Genomic DNA, 13,550 nt, shown 5'->3' with positions numbered 1-13,550 from the left:
TACCTGTGCTGGTATTTCTGGTAGCAGCAGTAATCAAGTTTTTAATTGCTGTTTTTACAATAGTGCAAACGGTGATTTGTGCTTCATGGTGCTAGGCAGTGTAGCTATCAAGGAAAGGACAACTTTTCACTCCGGTCAAAATGTCAAATTTGGACCCAAAAAAGGAACAATAAAAATACAGTTTTATTAGAGTGGAAATTCTAAAAAAAATACTTTGGTTTTGGTTCCTTTTTTTTTTGCTGTTGTTTCAGTGATCACCTACCTACAAAGCCCATCAGATTATAAGGAGCTGGTAAAATACGGTTGTTGTTTTCTCCCTAAAGGAAAGTTGAGAAAGATGCTTTGCATTAAAAGTATACGTGCTGAAGGAAGATTTCTTACCCACCCTATCTTACTGCTCTGTTGTTCCAAAATGAGACACTGCTCTTGCTGCAAAGTATGCATCTAAATAGTCAACACTGACCAGCAGTATAAAAAGTTTACATTGGTCTCTGCTGGTTGCGGTTCGAGCAGTGGCTTTGCTAACAGCTACTGAGAATGTCATGAGTTACATTAATACTGTGGAGAACAAACAAAACGAGTAAAGCTCCCGCTTTTCTTTACTTCCCAAGTTTCTGTGTGTGTGACCACACTGATTGTTGTGGAGGTTTTTTACTCTCTGTATCTTTTACAAAAATCAGCACTGCTGTGCTGCCTACAGAAAAGGAGGTGATTTCCCAGAAATCATGCGCCTGGTGGAAATGGCACTTCCGTAGCATGATGCGAGCAGGAAGCTGATGAAGACGAATCTCAAGAGAAGAAAAGGGGAGCAGGTACGGACAATGTTGGTCACTTGGCCTTTGTTCACGTTGTGGTGGGGCCGGGCTTAGTCCAGAACAAGCAGGAAAGAATCCTCTCCTCCTGCAGCCTGAGTCTTCTGTGATGGTTTCCCAAATGCAGAGCAAGCCTGGCCCTGCTTCCCTTGTCCTGGACGTTAAAACCAGAGCCCAGCTGCTTGTGAAAGACTCCTGGCTGAGGTACTGGGCACAGTGTGAGGGGTAATGCAGTGAGGGAGCAGGTTCTTCATACCTTGCTCTGTCCTTTTCAGCTGGACTGTCACTTTCCCTTGGTTTGCTGTGATTGAACAGCGTGTGCTGTCACCGGTGGTGGAAAACAGGGATTTGTAGTCGAACGGGCAGCTTGCCACATACACAGACATAAGGGAAAATGGTAAAGGGCAGATACTTTCCTTAGTCAAAGAGAGTAATGAAGTAGATTTTATTTGACTTGTGTAAATCCACTTTAATTGGCTTTCCTGCTAACGTGTTCATTACCATGTAAATTGGCTGTCCTCGGGCTGCTAATTATCTTTGCAGAAGATGCTGGCCGTGGTCATATAAGGTACTCTTTCTTTTTTACTGCTCTTAGTGTTTCATACTGAACTGTGCCCGTAAATAATCGCTGTGTTTTAAGGGGAGGATGAGGAGGGTAAGGGGCTGTGTCGTGTTGTAGGGAGCTGACTGTCCTGCCGCTTCGTGATTCACCAGCTGGCTGCTGTGCTAAACGGGCACGTCTGTAAGGAGCTTAGCTCTGGGTTTTATCGGTGTTGGGGAGCGAGAGAGCAGAGGACAGCAGGTGCTCAGAGGCAGCATCCTCTCTTACAGGATGCCGTGTGTTCAAAATTTGGTCACAGCAGTGAGATAGCGAGGTATTAATAGTAGGGAAGTGGCTGAATCCCAGTTTCCAAGCAACTGAGAGCAAGTCATATAATTTTCCTGCAGGGAAAAAAAAAAGCTCAGAACTTTCTTTTAATACAGCTTTTCTGCAGAAAACCTGAAAACAAGAGCTTTTTTTTTTTTTTTTTTTTTTTTTTTTTAGCCATACCTACTGCTTTAAAACATTCTCCTTAGGCGAAGCATCAAGATCTTTTATTATTAAATTAACAAATCACCCCGAGACGTTGCAATCATTTCTCACTGCCTGTTTCAAACAAGTGGCCCCTCTGCTCTCCAGCTGTACTGCACGGGCAAGGTAAGAGCCTGCACAGCTCCAGCAGCTGACAGACAATTTAGCACCGGGGGTGTCCTTACCAAAACCTCGAGAAAAGGTGCTGAGGTTCATGCAGCAGGTGGCAGATTCTTCCCAGGTACAGAATGAACAGGCTGCAGGGCTGATGTCTGGGCAATGGCGCTCGTAGTTCTGCTTCCCATGCTCACAGCACACACCTCCTGTTTCCAACACTGGACTGAGTGAGCAAGGTCTGCAGTTATCACCAGGACGACAATGCCTAAGCCTTTCCCAGTGGAAACTTAGCGGGGTTACTGCTCTAAGTTCTGCTGCTGCGCATTCCCCCTAGGGACGTTTGTTCCAGAATAACTGTAGCCGTCTAGCTAGTCAAGATAAGGGTGCTTTATTTTAGGTGACAGCAATAGGTTAATATATATTTTACAGGAAAATGTTTTTCTTAATATCTTTTTCTTTCCATATATCATTACATGTTCTAACATATGACTCATAGCTGAAATAAAACACCTTAAGATGGATTAATAAAGAGAAATAACTTAGAATAAAGAACTTCTCAAACAAACTGTAGGTGACGTTAGGCTGCTCTGTACACTTCCCTCCAGGGGCAGTACCTTTGTCTTTAGACACGGCAATGAAATGTGGCATGGACAGATGGCATTTCCTTAATGGAGCTTTGTGCAAAAGGTTTTTATTTTGCATCATAATTACGGGGATTAACATTAAGGGGACAAACTTTACAATTCTAAATTATTATTTGTGTTCACCAAGGCATTTTTGTTTTGCTCTGAGCTGAGCAGTTTGTCGAACCCTTCTGACGGCGCACCACTGTCTTCGTCATCGCTGAACGTAACCCAGTGGCTGAAATCTTTTGAGCCAGGGAGTTTTAAGTTCTCTGGAGTTTGTGCTGAAGAAGTCATTGATGCTGCCTGTAGGGAAAGGTGGCAGGAAGAGTCCAGGTCCAAAAGACCGATGTTCTTTGCAAGGGAGCTGCTATCTGGGAGCTGCGCATGCTGGCCTGGCAGAGGAGGAGGACCCTGAAGGTTTGCGATCCGTTCAGTGTTTGGTGCCAGCTGTTTCGTTGTGGTGATTTCTGGGCTGGCAGAGAACGTAGGGGCTAGGAGGGCGGACTGCGAGGGAGCAGCGTGGAGGATGGCGGAGTCCTGAGGCTGGGGGCAGAGCCCAGGGTTGTTGTTGTTGGAGTTGAACATCAGCCCTCGCAGGAGCGGGTTGTCGCTGCTCTGCAGAACTTGCAGGTGCAGAGCTGCAGGAGCCGACTTCTTTCTTCGCGGTGGCACCTTCGGGACAAAGGCTGTGCCCTGCGGAGGCAGTGCGCTGGCCTCGGCCGTGCTTGGCGAAGGGAGCTGCTTTTCGCTGCTCTCCTGAGGCTTCCCAGGCTGTGCTGTTCTGGGCTTGGGGACTGGAGTAATCTTGGTCGGACTGAGAATAGCTGCGGCTTCGAGACAGGGCTCTGTCGAGCCAAAAGGGTTCTGTGCTGCCTGGTGGTCACACTGCTCGGCTGTAGACGTGGCCTGAGGGGGGAGAAAGGAACCAGAAGTTTGAGAACAAAAATGGTACCTTGAACTGTGAGTCACTCGGAGCACAAGTTTTATTTATGGCGTTACCGAGAAAAGCTGACAGTTCTGGAAGAAAAAAAGCAGTACAAAGAAGAGGCTTGGCAGCACGATTTGAAACTCTACCTGCTTAGCTCTGCCTCAGCCATCGTGCCTTGGACCAGTGTTCATGCACAGAGTGCTGTGTGAGGACAAAGATCCTACAGCCTGTTCGCTCCCTGTATGAAAAATCTCTCTGTGACCATCTCCCTTTCACGTCAGGATTTAGCTCCAGGCCAAACTGACACAGTTCTGAGGAGTTATTTGTTACATCTCCCTGCTGACTCATATTATTTAAGCAAGAATGCATGGGGGGGCTATATTAACGGGGGCTCATCAGCTCGTGTCATGCCACAGCCCCTGTCATTTCTGTCTGCAATAACACGTGCTTTTGAGTGCGTGGCTGTTTGAACGATAGAAATAGAGGTGGGCTGGATAGACGTATTCACGTACAGGACGCGGATGGAGGAACGTGTAAGCCTGATACCAGAGTCAAACTGAAATAGAGAAATTCCTGCAAGAGATTTCATGTAAGTAACACCAAGGTAGCACTCTGCAGGAGTGCCCTGGGAGTGGGGACAAGATAAATAGAAAACAACTGGATCACTCCTTTGTATTGAATGATTAAGGAAAAAGCACACACTGGTGTCTGTTTTTTCTTTTTGATTTTGCTCAGTGGAGATGGCACAAACTCCATTACAGAGGGGTGAATGCCTTGGCAAAGGAAGGTAAGGCAGGATTCCTACCAACCTGGAACAAAGCTTGCTGAGGTTCTGTCAAAGGCAGGATCTGAAAGGTTATACATTTGTGCTGCTCTGGTACTTAAATGGCTTTCACTATTAAACAATCATTTCAGCAGCCCTAGGAGGTGAAGAAATACAGCCACTGTAGAGACCTGACAGATTAAAAACCCACGCCTACGGGTGAGTATTTTTAAGAACTTCAGCTCTTGAGTAGTGAAATGCTGAATCCCATTATAAGGCATGTGAGAAAAGTTGGACGTCTCTGAGCAGGACGCAGAACTGTCTATGGATCAGGAAGCTGCCACGATACCAAGTAGAACACTCATGATTAAAAGCGAACGCTGATAAAGAAGAGATGAGTCTTAAATCCTGCACATCAGCTGCCTCTCGCTATTCGGGATTCATGGCAGAGCTCTATCCTGCAGATGTATACCCCTGCTCTCCCTGTTAGTAAGGCAGCTAGGCTCGGTGCTTGAATTTAATGCTCAGCCATAGAGTGCTGGGATTGAAAAAAAATCAGAGATTTCTAAGCAGTTTTGTCTCTGACTTGAACTGCAGTCTTTAGATAGCAGAAATAACTCAAAAAGAAAAAATAGAACTGTTGAGATTGACTGAAACACTAATTCTTTGTATAGCAAGGAAGTCTTTCTTCCCAATTTTACTAAAACAACTAGATACATGTGCTGTGAAGATGGTTCTGATGCTTCATAATCAGAGTAGAAACACAAGAAGAGAAAAAGCATTCTGGGAGATGGCTCCCAAATGAGATGATGGCAATTTTTGGTGCATTGGCCTAGAAGTAACTTGTCTGACAGATCTGGTGGCCTTCCACAATAGGGTTACAGCGTTGGTGGACAGAGGAAGAGCACCTGACATCAGATTGGATGGGTGCAAAGCATTTGATGCTGTCCCACATGATGTTTGTCTCTAAAGGGGAGAGACAGGGACTTGCCCTTAAAGGCTGCAGTGCACAAAACCATTTCAGTGCCCGTTGACTAAGCACTGGGTACACCTTATATAACAGGGTTCCTAAAAACTTTAACAGCCCACCCCTTTTGCCATCTTTGTCCTGTGTAACGAAGGCTGGATGCCTTTGGCTGCAACTCACGTTTTCCATCCTGACTGCAGTCCTTTGCAGCGGGGCTGGCTTCTTTGTGGTTGGAACTTTGGGTGGCGGGCGGTGGGGCACAAGCGCGGGTCCTGCCTGCGCCCCTGGAAAGGACGGTGATTTTGTGATGCCGGGGAGAGGCTCGGCTTTGGTCAACATTTGGTTTCTAGCTGGAGCTGGCTTTGGCGCATCTTCCTGTAATCCTGAAAAGCAAAACCAGTTACTGGCTTGGCCTGATCAGAAATATAGCATCAAGATGATTTCTTTCACAATCGTGTTTTCCAAAATGTGCATGCCTGAAGGGAACAGTGCTCAGACAGGGAATGTAGGGTTTAGAAAAAAATGGACCTTAGCGAGCCTGGCTCTAGAATGTTTACATTTGTAAAGAGCAGTTAAGGAAAACCTTCCTTGTTGGAAATGCTTGATGCCAGCACAGCAGCGCTGTGTCACCATTTGGCCAAGCGGATAAACCCTGCCTGGGGGTGCTGCCCTACTGGGCTCAAGGCCTGAGTCTCCTTTTGCCCGGGTTTCCTGATCTGGATCAAAAAGAGAACAACACAGAGCACCTCTTGGAGGTCACTTGGTAGAGAACTGTGAATGCTGCCTGGTGGTAGGGCACAGGCAATTGAAAGTGACGCTGACCAGGTGAGGTTCCTTACACAAGCTGAGTGAAACCCTTCACGTGAATTTCAGACTTAACAGGGAGTATCTCTGACTTCAGAGATAAAGGCACGGCGCTCTCTGAGGAACAAACATCAAAATGCCTTAAAGATATTTCTAATTAAATTTCTAATTAAATGGGATTGTTCCAGGCTGCATTAGCTGTATGTACGAACAAAAAGGGACAATTTTTCCTTGTAAACAGAGAGCCTTGCAAGCTCACATAGCAACCTCCTGCATTCTTTCTTTTATGTGCATCAGCAAAAACAAGGCTACTTCCAGCCCTGGAGGGTGTGCTCACAGGGCTGGAGCTTCAGAAATGAAGCTCTACCTTGTTTCCTGTTCTAATTTGCCCTTTTATCTCCAGGGCGTTGGTACAGATCCTAATACGTGAAGTAGCCTGTGCGCAGATACTCAAGCTAAAAGTGGCACAAGCTTCTATCTAGGTAACAACTCTGATTCCTGTTCAACAGTGAGCAGAACCCAGGTTATTTCCCCCACAGCTGTACCTGCTCTGTAAACTCTGCTTGGAATAGTGAGCATGCAATAAATGGAGCAGCAAATATCTCTTATGCAACTCGCAGGTAACACAAGCAGCTGAGGAAGATCCCACCTTTATCTTTCAGTTTTTCAGACTGGATCTGGACATAAATAACCCAACTGCTCCTAGTAACAGGTTCTACAAGAAAATACACAACTCATCTAGGAAAAAAAAAGGCTAGCGTTATCAAACCTGACAGATAACACTGAGCACAATCTTGCAAGAACGTGTGTGTCAGTGTTCAGCTGAGCTGCTGAACAGAAATAAATGCATCTGGGCTATGACAGGGGAAAGATAAACACACCTACAGACTTCTTTATTTAAAGAGTTTTGGAAGTCCGTTACGAAGCTGTGCTCACCTCCTTTAGCTTCCATAAGACATCTAATAGCTTCTTCTGCTTCCTCTGCTGTGGTGGTTTTGATCTGCTTGACGTTGTAAGGTTTGCTTATCCCAGTCCGGACTTTAGGCTTTAAAAATAAAAAAAATAAAAAAAAAGAATGAGTCATCTGGAAAGAACTGTTCTTTCTGGTACACCTGTAACCTTACAGCTAAGCTCACACACCTGTAAAGTTCTGGTTTTGCCTGTGGCTATTTAACAATCTATAAATACTACGAAAATGCTGGGTTGTCTTTTGGCAGGTATTAGGTCTTGGTTATCTGCTGAGGAGACACATATCCATGTGGCTTATGGCCACAGCTGGCCCCTCAGCCATCCCTTGCTCAGTGTGTAAGGGTTTCCACCTAAGAAGAGAGGAGGGGGCAGCTGCTTCCACATTCAGGTCCTGGTTTCCCTGCTGAGTGGGCTGGCAGCCTTACTGACGATGGGGAACCTTTCCCACATGCTAGGCACTCGTGTAGCCCATCCAAAAGAGGTAAGAAAAGACTTAAAGCACATTATCACGGTGCTCTAAATGCAAGTTAGCATCTGTCAGAAAGCAACACCTAAGATAAACCAAGAGTGCCCTGGTTGTGCACCATTTTCTCTCCCCCTTTTTGGCCTTTCTAATTCTTGTCAGCTTAATACATTCTTTCTGGGGTGCAGCAGATCCTGCAGTCTGGTCTGACAGCACAACACATTCCTCTTGGCTTTTCTAACTCGGGCAAGTGATTGACTTCCTTCCCTGTACGATGACAGGCGCATCGTGTGGGCGATGCTCGGTGCCTGTGTGGATGGGGAGGTGGGGATGGTGCCACGTGGCCGCAGAGGGGCAGGGCTCACCGGCTGCTGCGGGGCTCCAGGCAGCAGCTTCGCCATTGCCAAGATGGAGCAGGTGGCGTGGGTTCCTGAGGAGAGGGAGCCATCTGAGGAGGACTTCTTGCCTGATGATCCAGCTGAAAGAGGAACAAAAACGGCCTGTGAGATTCAGCAGCTGGCACAACGTCGTACCTGCTTTGGCGCAAACCCCATGCTCTTTGAAGGGGTTTTTGGGAAATGAAGGAGATGCTGTCAGCCTCCTGCTCCTCCAGGCAACGGGCACATTTAGGCAAGACCTTCCTGAAGGACACCAGGGACCTTGAGTCCCTCTGGCTTGGTGCCAAGAGCAAAACACTTTGATCTAGGAGCAGTCATTGGGCTGAAACTGCTACTGGTTTAGTCTCAGGTGAAAAAATAAAGTGATGAAATCTTGAACTGTCTCAGGAGGCAATTTCCTAGTTAGCTTTGCTTTTGTTTAACAATTTGGGTACCTCAGCTGGGCATTAACACTGCCTTCCAGGCACAGAAGTACTGATACCAGCGAGACTGACAGAACTTTTAAATTAAGACTGGAAAATATGTAAAGAAGAGAGGCTTTGGGGATGAAAAAAAAAGGCAGTGCATAGCTTGTGTCATGCAGAAGGCCAATATGATCATGCTGATCTAGCAACCATCACTCATCCAGATGCATCCATAAAAACAGGAACCATAAGCACTGATGGCCCCTCAGGTGAGCAGAGCTTGGGTAAACAGCACCACTCTCCTCGTGCCTCACTGAACACAACAACCAGCAGGAACTGCTTGCTGAGCAGAAAAGGACAGATGCTTGTGCAGAACAAGAATTTTGTCAAAGCTTTTAGAAAGATTACAATTAAGTCAGAAACAAAAGAACTATAAGAAAACTTAACTTTCGAAGGCAGCAGGCATAAATAATGGTACTATTTTTATTGTGGCAAAGTGGCTGATCAGCTGGCTGAGTGATGAGTTAGAAAGGGCACTCCATCCTCACTAAATTTAGCACAAGGGCCTTTCTTTGTGGAGCATCTGTTGTCCTGAGGACAGCCTTTCCCCCAGTGCTAGCTGCAGCCATAGTCGGACTGAAACAGACTGGGAAGCGAGTGTATGGACAGCCTGACTTTTCAGAACAACTTTACTTGCTTTGTCACCCCGCAATGGCAGGCAAAAACCTGTTCGGTTGGGGAAATCACCCTGTTCAGAAAGTGGCACTCACCAGGAGGAGGCGGCCTCTGCGGCGGCTGGAGCGGCCGAGGCCGGTTGGGAACGGAGAGGGACCTGCTGGGAGAGCGGTGGTGGCGCTCCCCGCCTCGCTCCAGCTCCTGCTTCAGGTCAGCCAGGGCTGTGTCGTCTGGGGAGATCACAGAAAAGGTCTATCAGATACTCAACAGAGGAAAGGCACCAAATCGGGGAGGCTCCTTTCGTACTGTTTTGCTCCCCCAAATGTCTCCCACTCCAAGAAACATCTACCCTTGTGTCAAATGTTTACTTCTCTTTCTCCTTTTCCAACATTTATCAGCATTGCCACTGACAAAAAGGCTGCCTGCGTTTGATTTCAGGGTTAGTGGTCACCTCGTTACACTGGCAGCTTTTCAGAGGTGGATTTCAGCAACTGGTACCAGTCAAACTGTGACGTGCAGCCACGAGAAGGCTCCTCACGCTCAGTTCCCTGCTCCTCCTCCCTGAACACTGAGGTTCCCTCTGAAGATCAGGCAGCTTTCCTTGCTCAGAACTGTTTTCATGCTGGAGAAAATCCTGTCAGAATCGCTCACTCATCACATCTCTGCTTCCCAGCACTGTTTCATAACAGGAACACCTGCCTCAACGTGACAGCCCTCGATTGCACCTTCACTGATCAGACTACTGCCTTTTCATCCCACCTAAGCCCCTCTGACAGCTGGAGAGGAGAGGAGCAGGGATTGCTTGTTCTCCCAGTCGGCTGCACGGAGGGCTCTCTCACCTCCCTTCCCTGCCCAGCCATGCAGATATGGTCCCTAGGGCCATAAAGCCATAAATCCACTGGGTTTCGTTTTGTCCCTGCGGTTTGGAGAGGATGGGGAAGGAGCTGAGAAGCAGCAGTCCCTCACGCTTTAGGCATTTGTACAAAAATTCCCGTTTTTCAAAAAGCCGTGCTCTGCAGGGAGTGCTGAGCTGCCTCACAGCTTCCTGCTCCCACTCAGCACCGGCTGGCAGCCGCAGAGACGCAGCCTGTGATCTGCCCAGCCTGCCCCCCTCTTCCCCCTGCATTTTCTGGACTTCTAAGCAGCAGATATGGCCTCACCAGTAGGATCCAGGGAGTCATGCAGACACCCAAAGGCACAGCTTGAAATTCTGGCAGTAACACTGAGCAGAATACAAAAACGTCAGCCATCGCCATTCGATCCCCCCCCCCTTAAAAGACTGCTGCTTTTTGGCAGTGGCTCCCAGGAACATCAGTTTTGTGAGGCCATTCTCTGACCTCTGAAACACACACACACACACACCCCACTGTGCTCCTGTCCTCAGCTTCCATCTGCATCTAACACCAGCTCTACAATCACCATACCTTTGATTACGAGACACTCGGGTAGAACTGGAAGCTTTATGGAGGCACCTGAAATTGCAGAGACTTCCAAGATGGACTGAGTGTATCATATTTTGACTTGTGGGAGATCGTGACCCCAACCTTGACCTCCTTCAAACCGTACTTTACAGCCTCTATTTACTTTTTGGTATCTTTGGTGGAGAAGAGTTAGCGTGGGTGAAAAGAATCACTGCAGGGCTCTGTGGTGTAATGAATCATCACAGAGCAGGCCAGAGGTGCTCGGAGGGCAACTCATCCTGTAACATGAAGTGATTGTTTGTGCTGTATTTGATAACAACAGATCACTCCTTGGCTCGGGGCTATGTTTCTGGGTCTGTTCCCTCCTTTCACGAAGCACGTGACTGAAGGTGGGCAGGAGAGCTGTACATCACCGGGACGGCTTGGGACATCTGTCGGTGTCAACTGAGCAGTTTTATTTAATCTTTGTGAACTCTGCTTCTGACTCACCCTTTGAAGGTATGAAAGTTTGCAGGTTCATGCCATAAAGCTCGCTTCTGTGAGAGTGCAGAAGGACAGCTCCTGAATCACTGGGGAAGTGTTTAATGTGTGATCCATCTTGTCTGTGCTTGGCCGGTAGAGCATGTCCTGATCGCACCCCAGCGTAATGAAACTGCTGCTGTGGCTAGTTCCTGCTGCAGTTTGTATCAGTGTTCTCTTCAGAGCATTAACTTCCCTTTACCATGGAATTTCGTAGTAATATGCAAACAAGCCAGGTGACCAGATAAAAAGGGCAACACATTTGCAAAGAACCTTGACTTCTTCAGAAATAAAAACAGAAGCAAAGGAGTAATTTTAGGCTTCTTTTGAAGTCAGTTTGAACAAAACATCCTGGAGAGTCCAGCTTACTCCAGACTGCACTGCCACATCTATTGCTTAAAGGGCAGAGCAAAGCCCATCACCAAATCAACAGCAATCCTTTCACTTGATTTTGCTTTGTCCCTCACCAATGAGAAAATAAAGTACGGATGATTTTGTATTTTGTACAGCCCTGGTGCTGTATAACAGCACCAAATGGATAAAAAGACTTATTTTCTCATGACTCTAAAAGGAAACCAGCATTCCTAAGCACTACTACTTTGCCCTGGGCTGAAGAGAAGAAGAATCTAAGCTTTTTTATTTGTATTGTTCTTGTTGCCTGAGGGCCTCAGTTACAGTCACACACTTGATAGGGGTTGAGCACTGTACAGACATGTATCAAAAAGATGATCATTATCTTTGAAGGACCTACAGTCGAAATATAAACGAACAGGGGAATACAGACAAGAGGAGAACAAACAACAAGCATTCAGGTCTTACTTTAAGGAATGTACATAATTTACCTTTGTACAGCTGTGGGTTTTGTCCAGATTTGCTTGAAAAAGCTGTGGATGCAAAGTGTCCAGAGCCATCAGGCAAATCTTCTGCTGAGTCTGCTTCTAACTGTTGACACAAAGCATCATCTAAATAATCGTCTTCATCCTCCACTATATCACCTGAATTAAAACATAAAATCCACAGATTCAATGAGCAAATGCATTCTCCATCTCTCCCTATTATCAACGAATTAATTTAATATACAGGTTGGGCAGGCTTTTTTCGTAACCTGCACTTCACTACATTTTGTTTCTACACAGACCACTGTACCACACGTAGGATTTGCTAATATAGTTTATAACACTAAGCTGTTAGGACAATCCTAAGCATGGTTTTCATTACAATCTTCTTTTTAAGAAGTGTGGTTTTATTGCAAATGAAGATCCTGATTGCACTCCTACTGTACCTGCTCTGTGCAATCAAAGTCACCAAAGCAATTTCTCACAGCTCAGCTTAGGAACCTGCTTCTCACCTTCTGAGTCATAGTCCAAACTTGAGAAGTCAAAATTTTCTTCCAGAAGACAGGAGTTTGCAGTGGGGGACATGGGGACAATGCTTTCCCGTTTTCGAGCAATTTCCTCCTGAAGTCCCTTTAGCCAGTCCTTGGTCTTGGGTCGGATCTTCACTGTTCTGCCTCTGACCTAAAACACAAAATTGTTTCCCCTTTTCCAAGCAATTTCACAAAATAAGTACACCTGAACAAAATAAGCAAGTGCTGACAAACTGATATAACTAAAGCTCCATCTCAGAAGATAAGCGAAAAGGAAGCACACTTCCTACCCCTATAACCAAGTTTTCAGACTGTAATAACAATATTCTTGAAAGAAAATTAGCTTCAAAGCTCAAAAGCCGTGCTGCTGCATTAGGGAATTACTTGAGAAATAGGTGAAACATCAGCTATCATCAAAATGATACTGTGATAGTAATAATGGTGTGGGAGGCTTCCATTTCTGAGTCGGTAGCTTTGAAACACACAGAAACTTGCTGCCTGCTCCAATCTGTAAGGAGAGAGTCTCCTCAGAAATCCCAGATACGATGGTTTGTGCATATGTAAAGTATATTATTGAACAGATTAAGATTGTAGCATCTTATATCTGTTGCTTCACGACATTTTGGGGTAAGGTGTATCCAAAACAGCAGCTTTGGCAGCCACATTCATTTGGAAAGTTCCTGTCTCAGGTTCTGAGTCTCTTGACACGTTGTACACGTGCAACTGTGTTTGATTCTGTGCTACAGATTAACTGATTAAATGGGCCCAATTCAAAGATGAAACTCCAAATATGAAAGAAGAACAAAGGGTTAAATCCATTACTTCAGTGTTAAGTTTACAGTGCAGCCCCACACACAGGCAGCATGAATGAGGGGGCTGATGAATTGTAGTGTCTGTGTGGGAAGGAAGAGCAGGGGCCGACAAGGTAAACGCTTACAGCTAGTGCTGAGTTTACCGTGGAGGGCAATGAATCACCTCGTTCCAGCCTGGGAGAAGTTTATTTCGTACACTTAAGAGAAACAAAAATCTCTAAACAATAATCGTGAGGATGCTTTGGCAACAGTATCGAGTCACATAACCTCTAGAGAACTGCTTCAAGTGCCAAAACAACGACCAAGTCCATGTATTCTGCAGTGTTATCACAGCCCAGTTCCTAAGCACTGCTTGCGAGCTCCAAGAAAAGTCATTTCCTGCCCTCCTGAAATAAATATTTCATTAAAAGCCTCAGCAGCTGCGAAAGCTAAGG

General features: G+C 46.1%; 1 protein-coding gene across 1 annotated transcript in view; it reads right to left on the bottom strand.

Moving 5' to 3' along the window:
* Positions 1-2,403: 2,403 nt before the first annotated feature.
* The window catches only part of SYNJ2 (synaptojanin 2), a 62,574-nt gene continuing 51,427 nt past the window's right edge, over positions 2,404-13,550 (bottom strand). The window contains exons 21-27 of the mRNA XM_082755574.1: positions 12,287-12,455; positions 11,781-11,933; positions 9,094-9,228; positions 7,887-7,999; positions 7,026-7,134; positions 5,466-5,668; positions 2,404-3,533 (exon numbers count right to left, since the gene is read on the bottom strand). Coding sequence (XP_082611700.1) covers positions 2,739-3,533; positions 5,466-5,668; positions 7,026-7,134; positions 7,887-7,999; positions 9,094-9,228; positions 11,781-11,933; positions 12,287-12,455 — 1,677 coding nt within the window. The 3' untranslated portion in view covers positions 2,404-2,738. The remainder of the gene's footprint in view (positions 3,534-5,465; positions 5,669-7,025; positions 7,135-7,886; positions 8,000-9,093; positions 9,229-11,780; positions 11,934-12,286; positions 12,456-13,550) is intronic.

Source organism: Aythya marila (genome assembly GCF_965140915.1).
Source record: "Aythya marila genome assembly, chromosome: 3".
In the NCBI taxonomy this organism is placed as follows: Eukaryota; Metazoa; Chordata; class Aves; order Anseriformes; family Anatidae; genus Aythya; species Aythya marila.
Note: the sequence above shows the minus strand (reverse complement) of the source record. Positions and strands in the feature narration are given on the sequence as shown.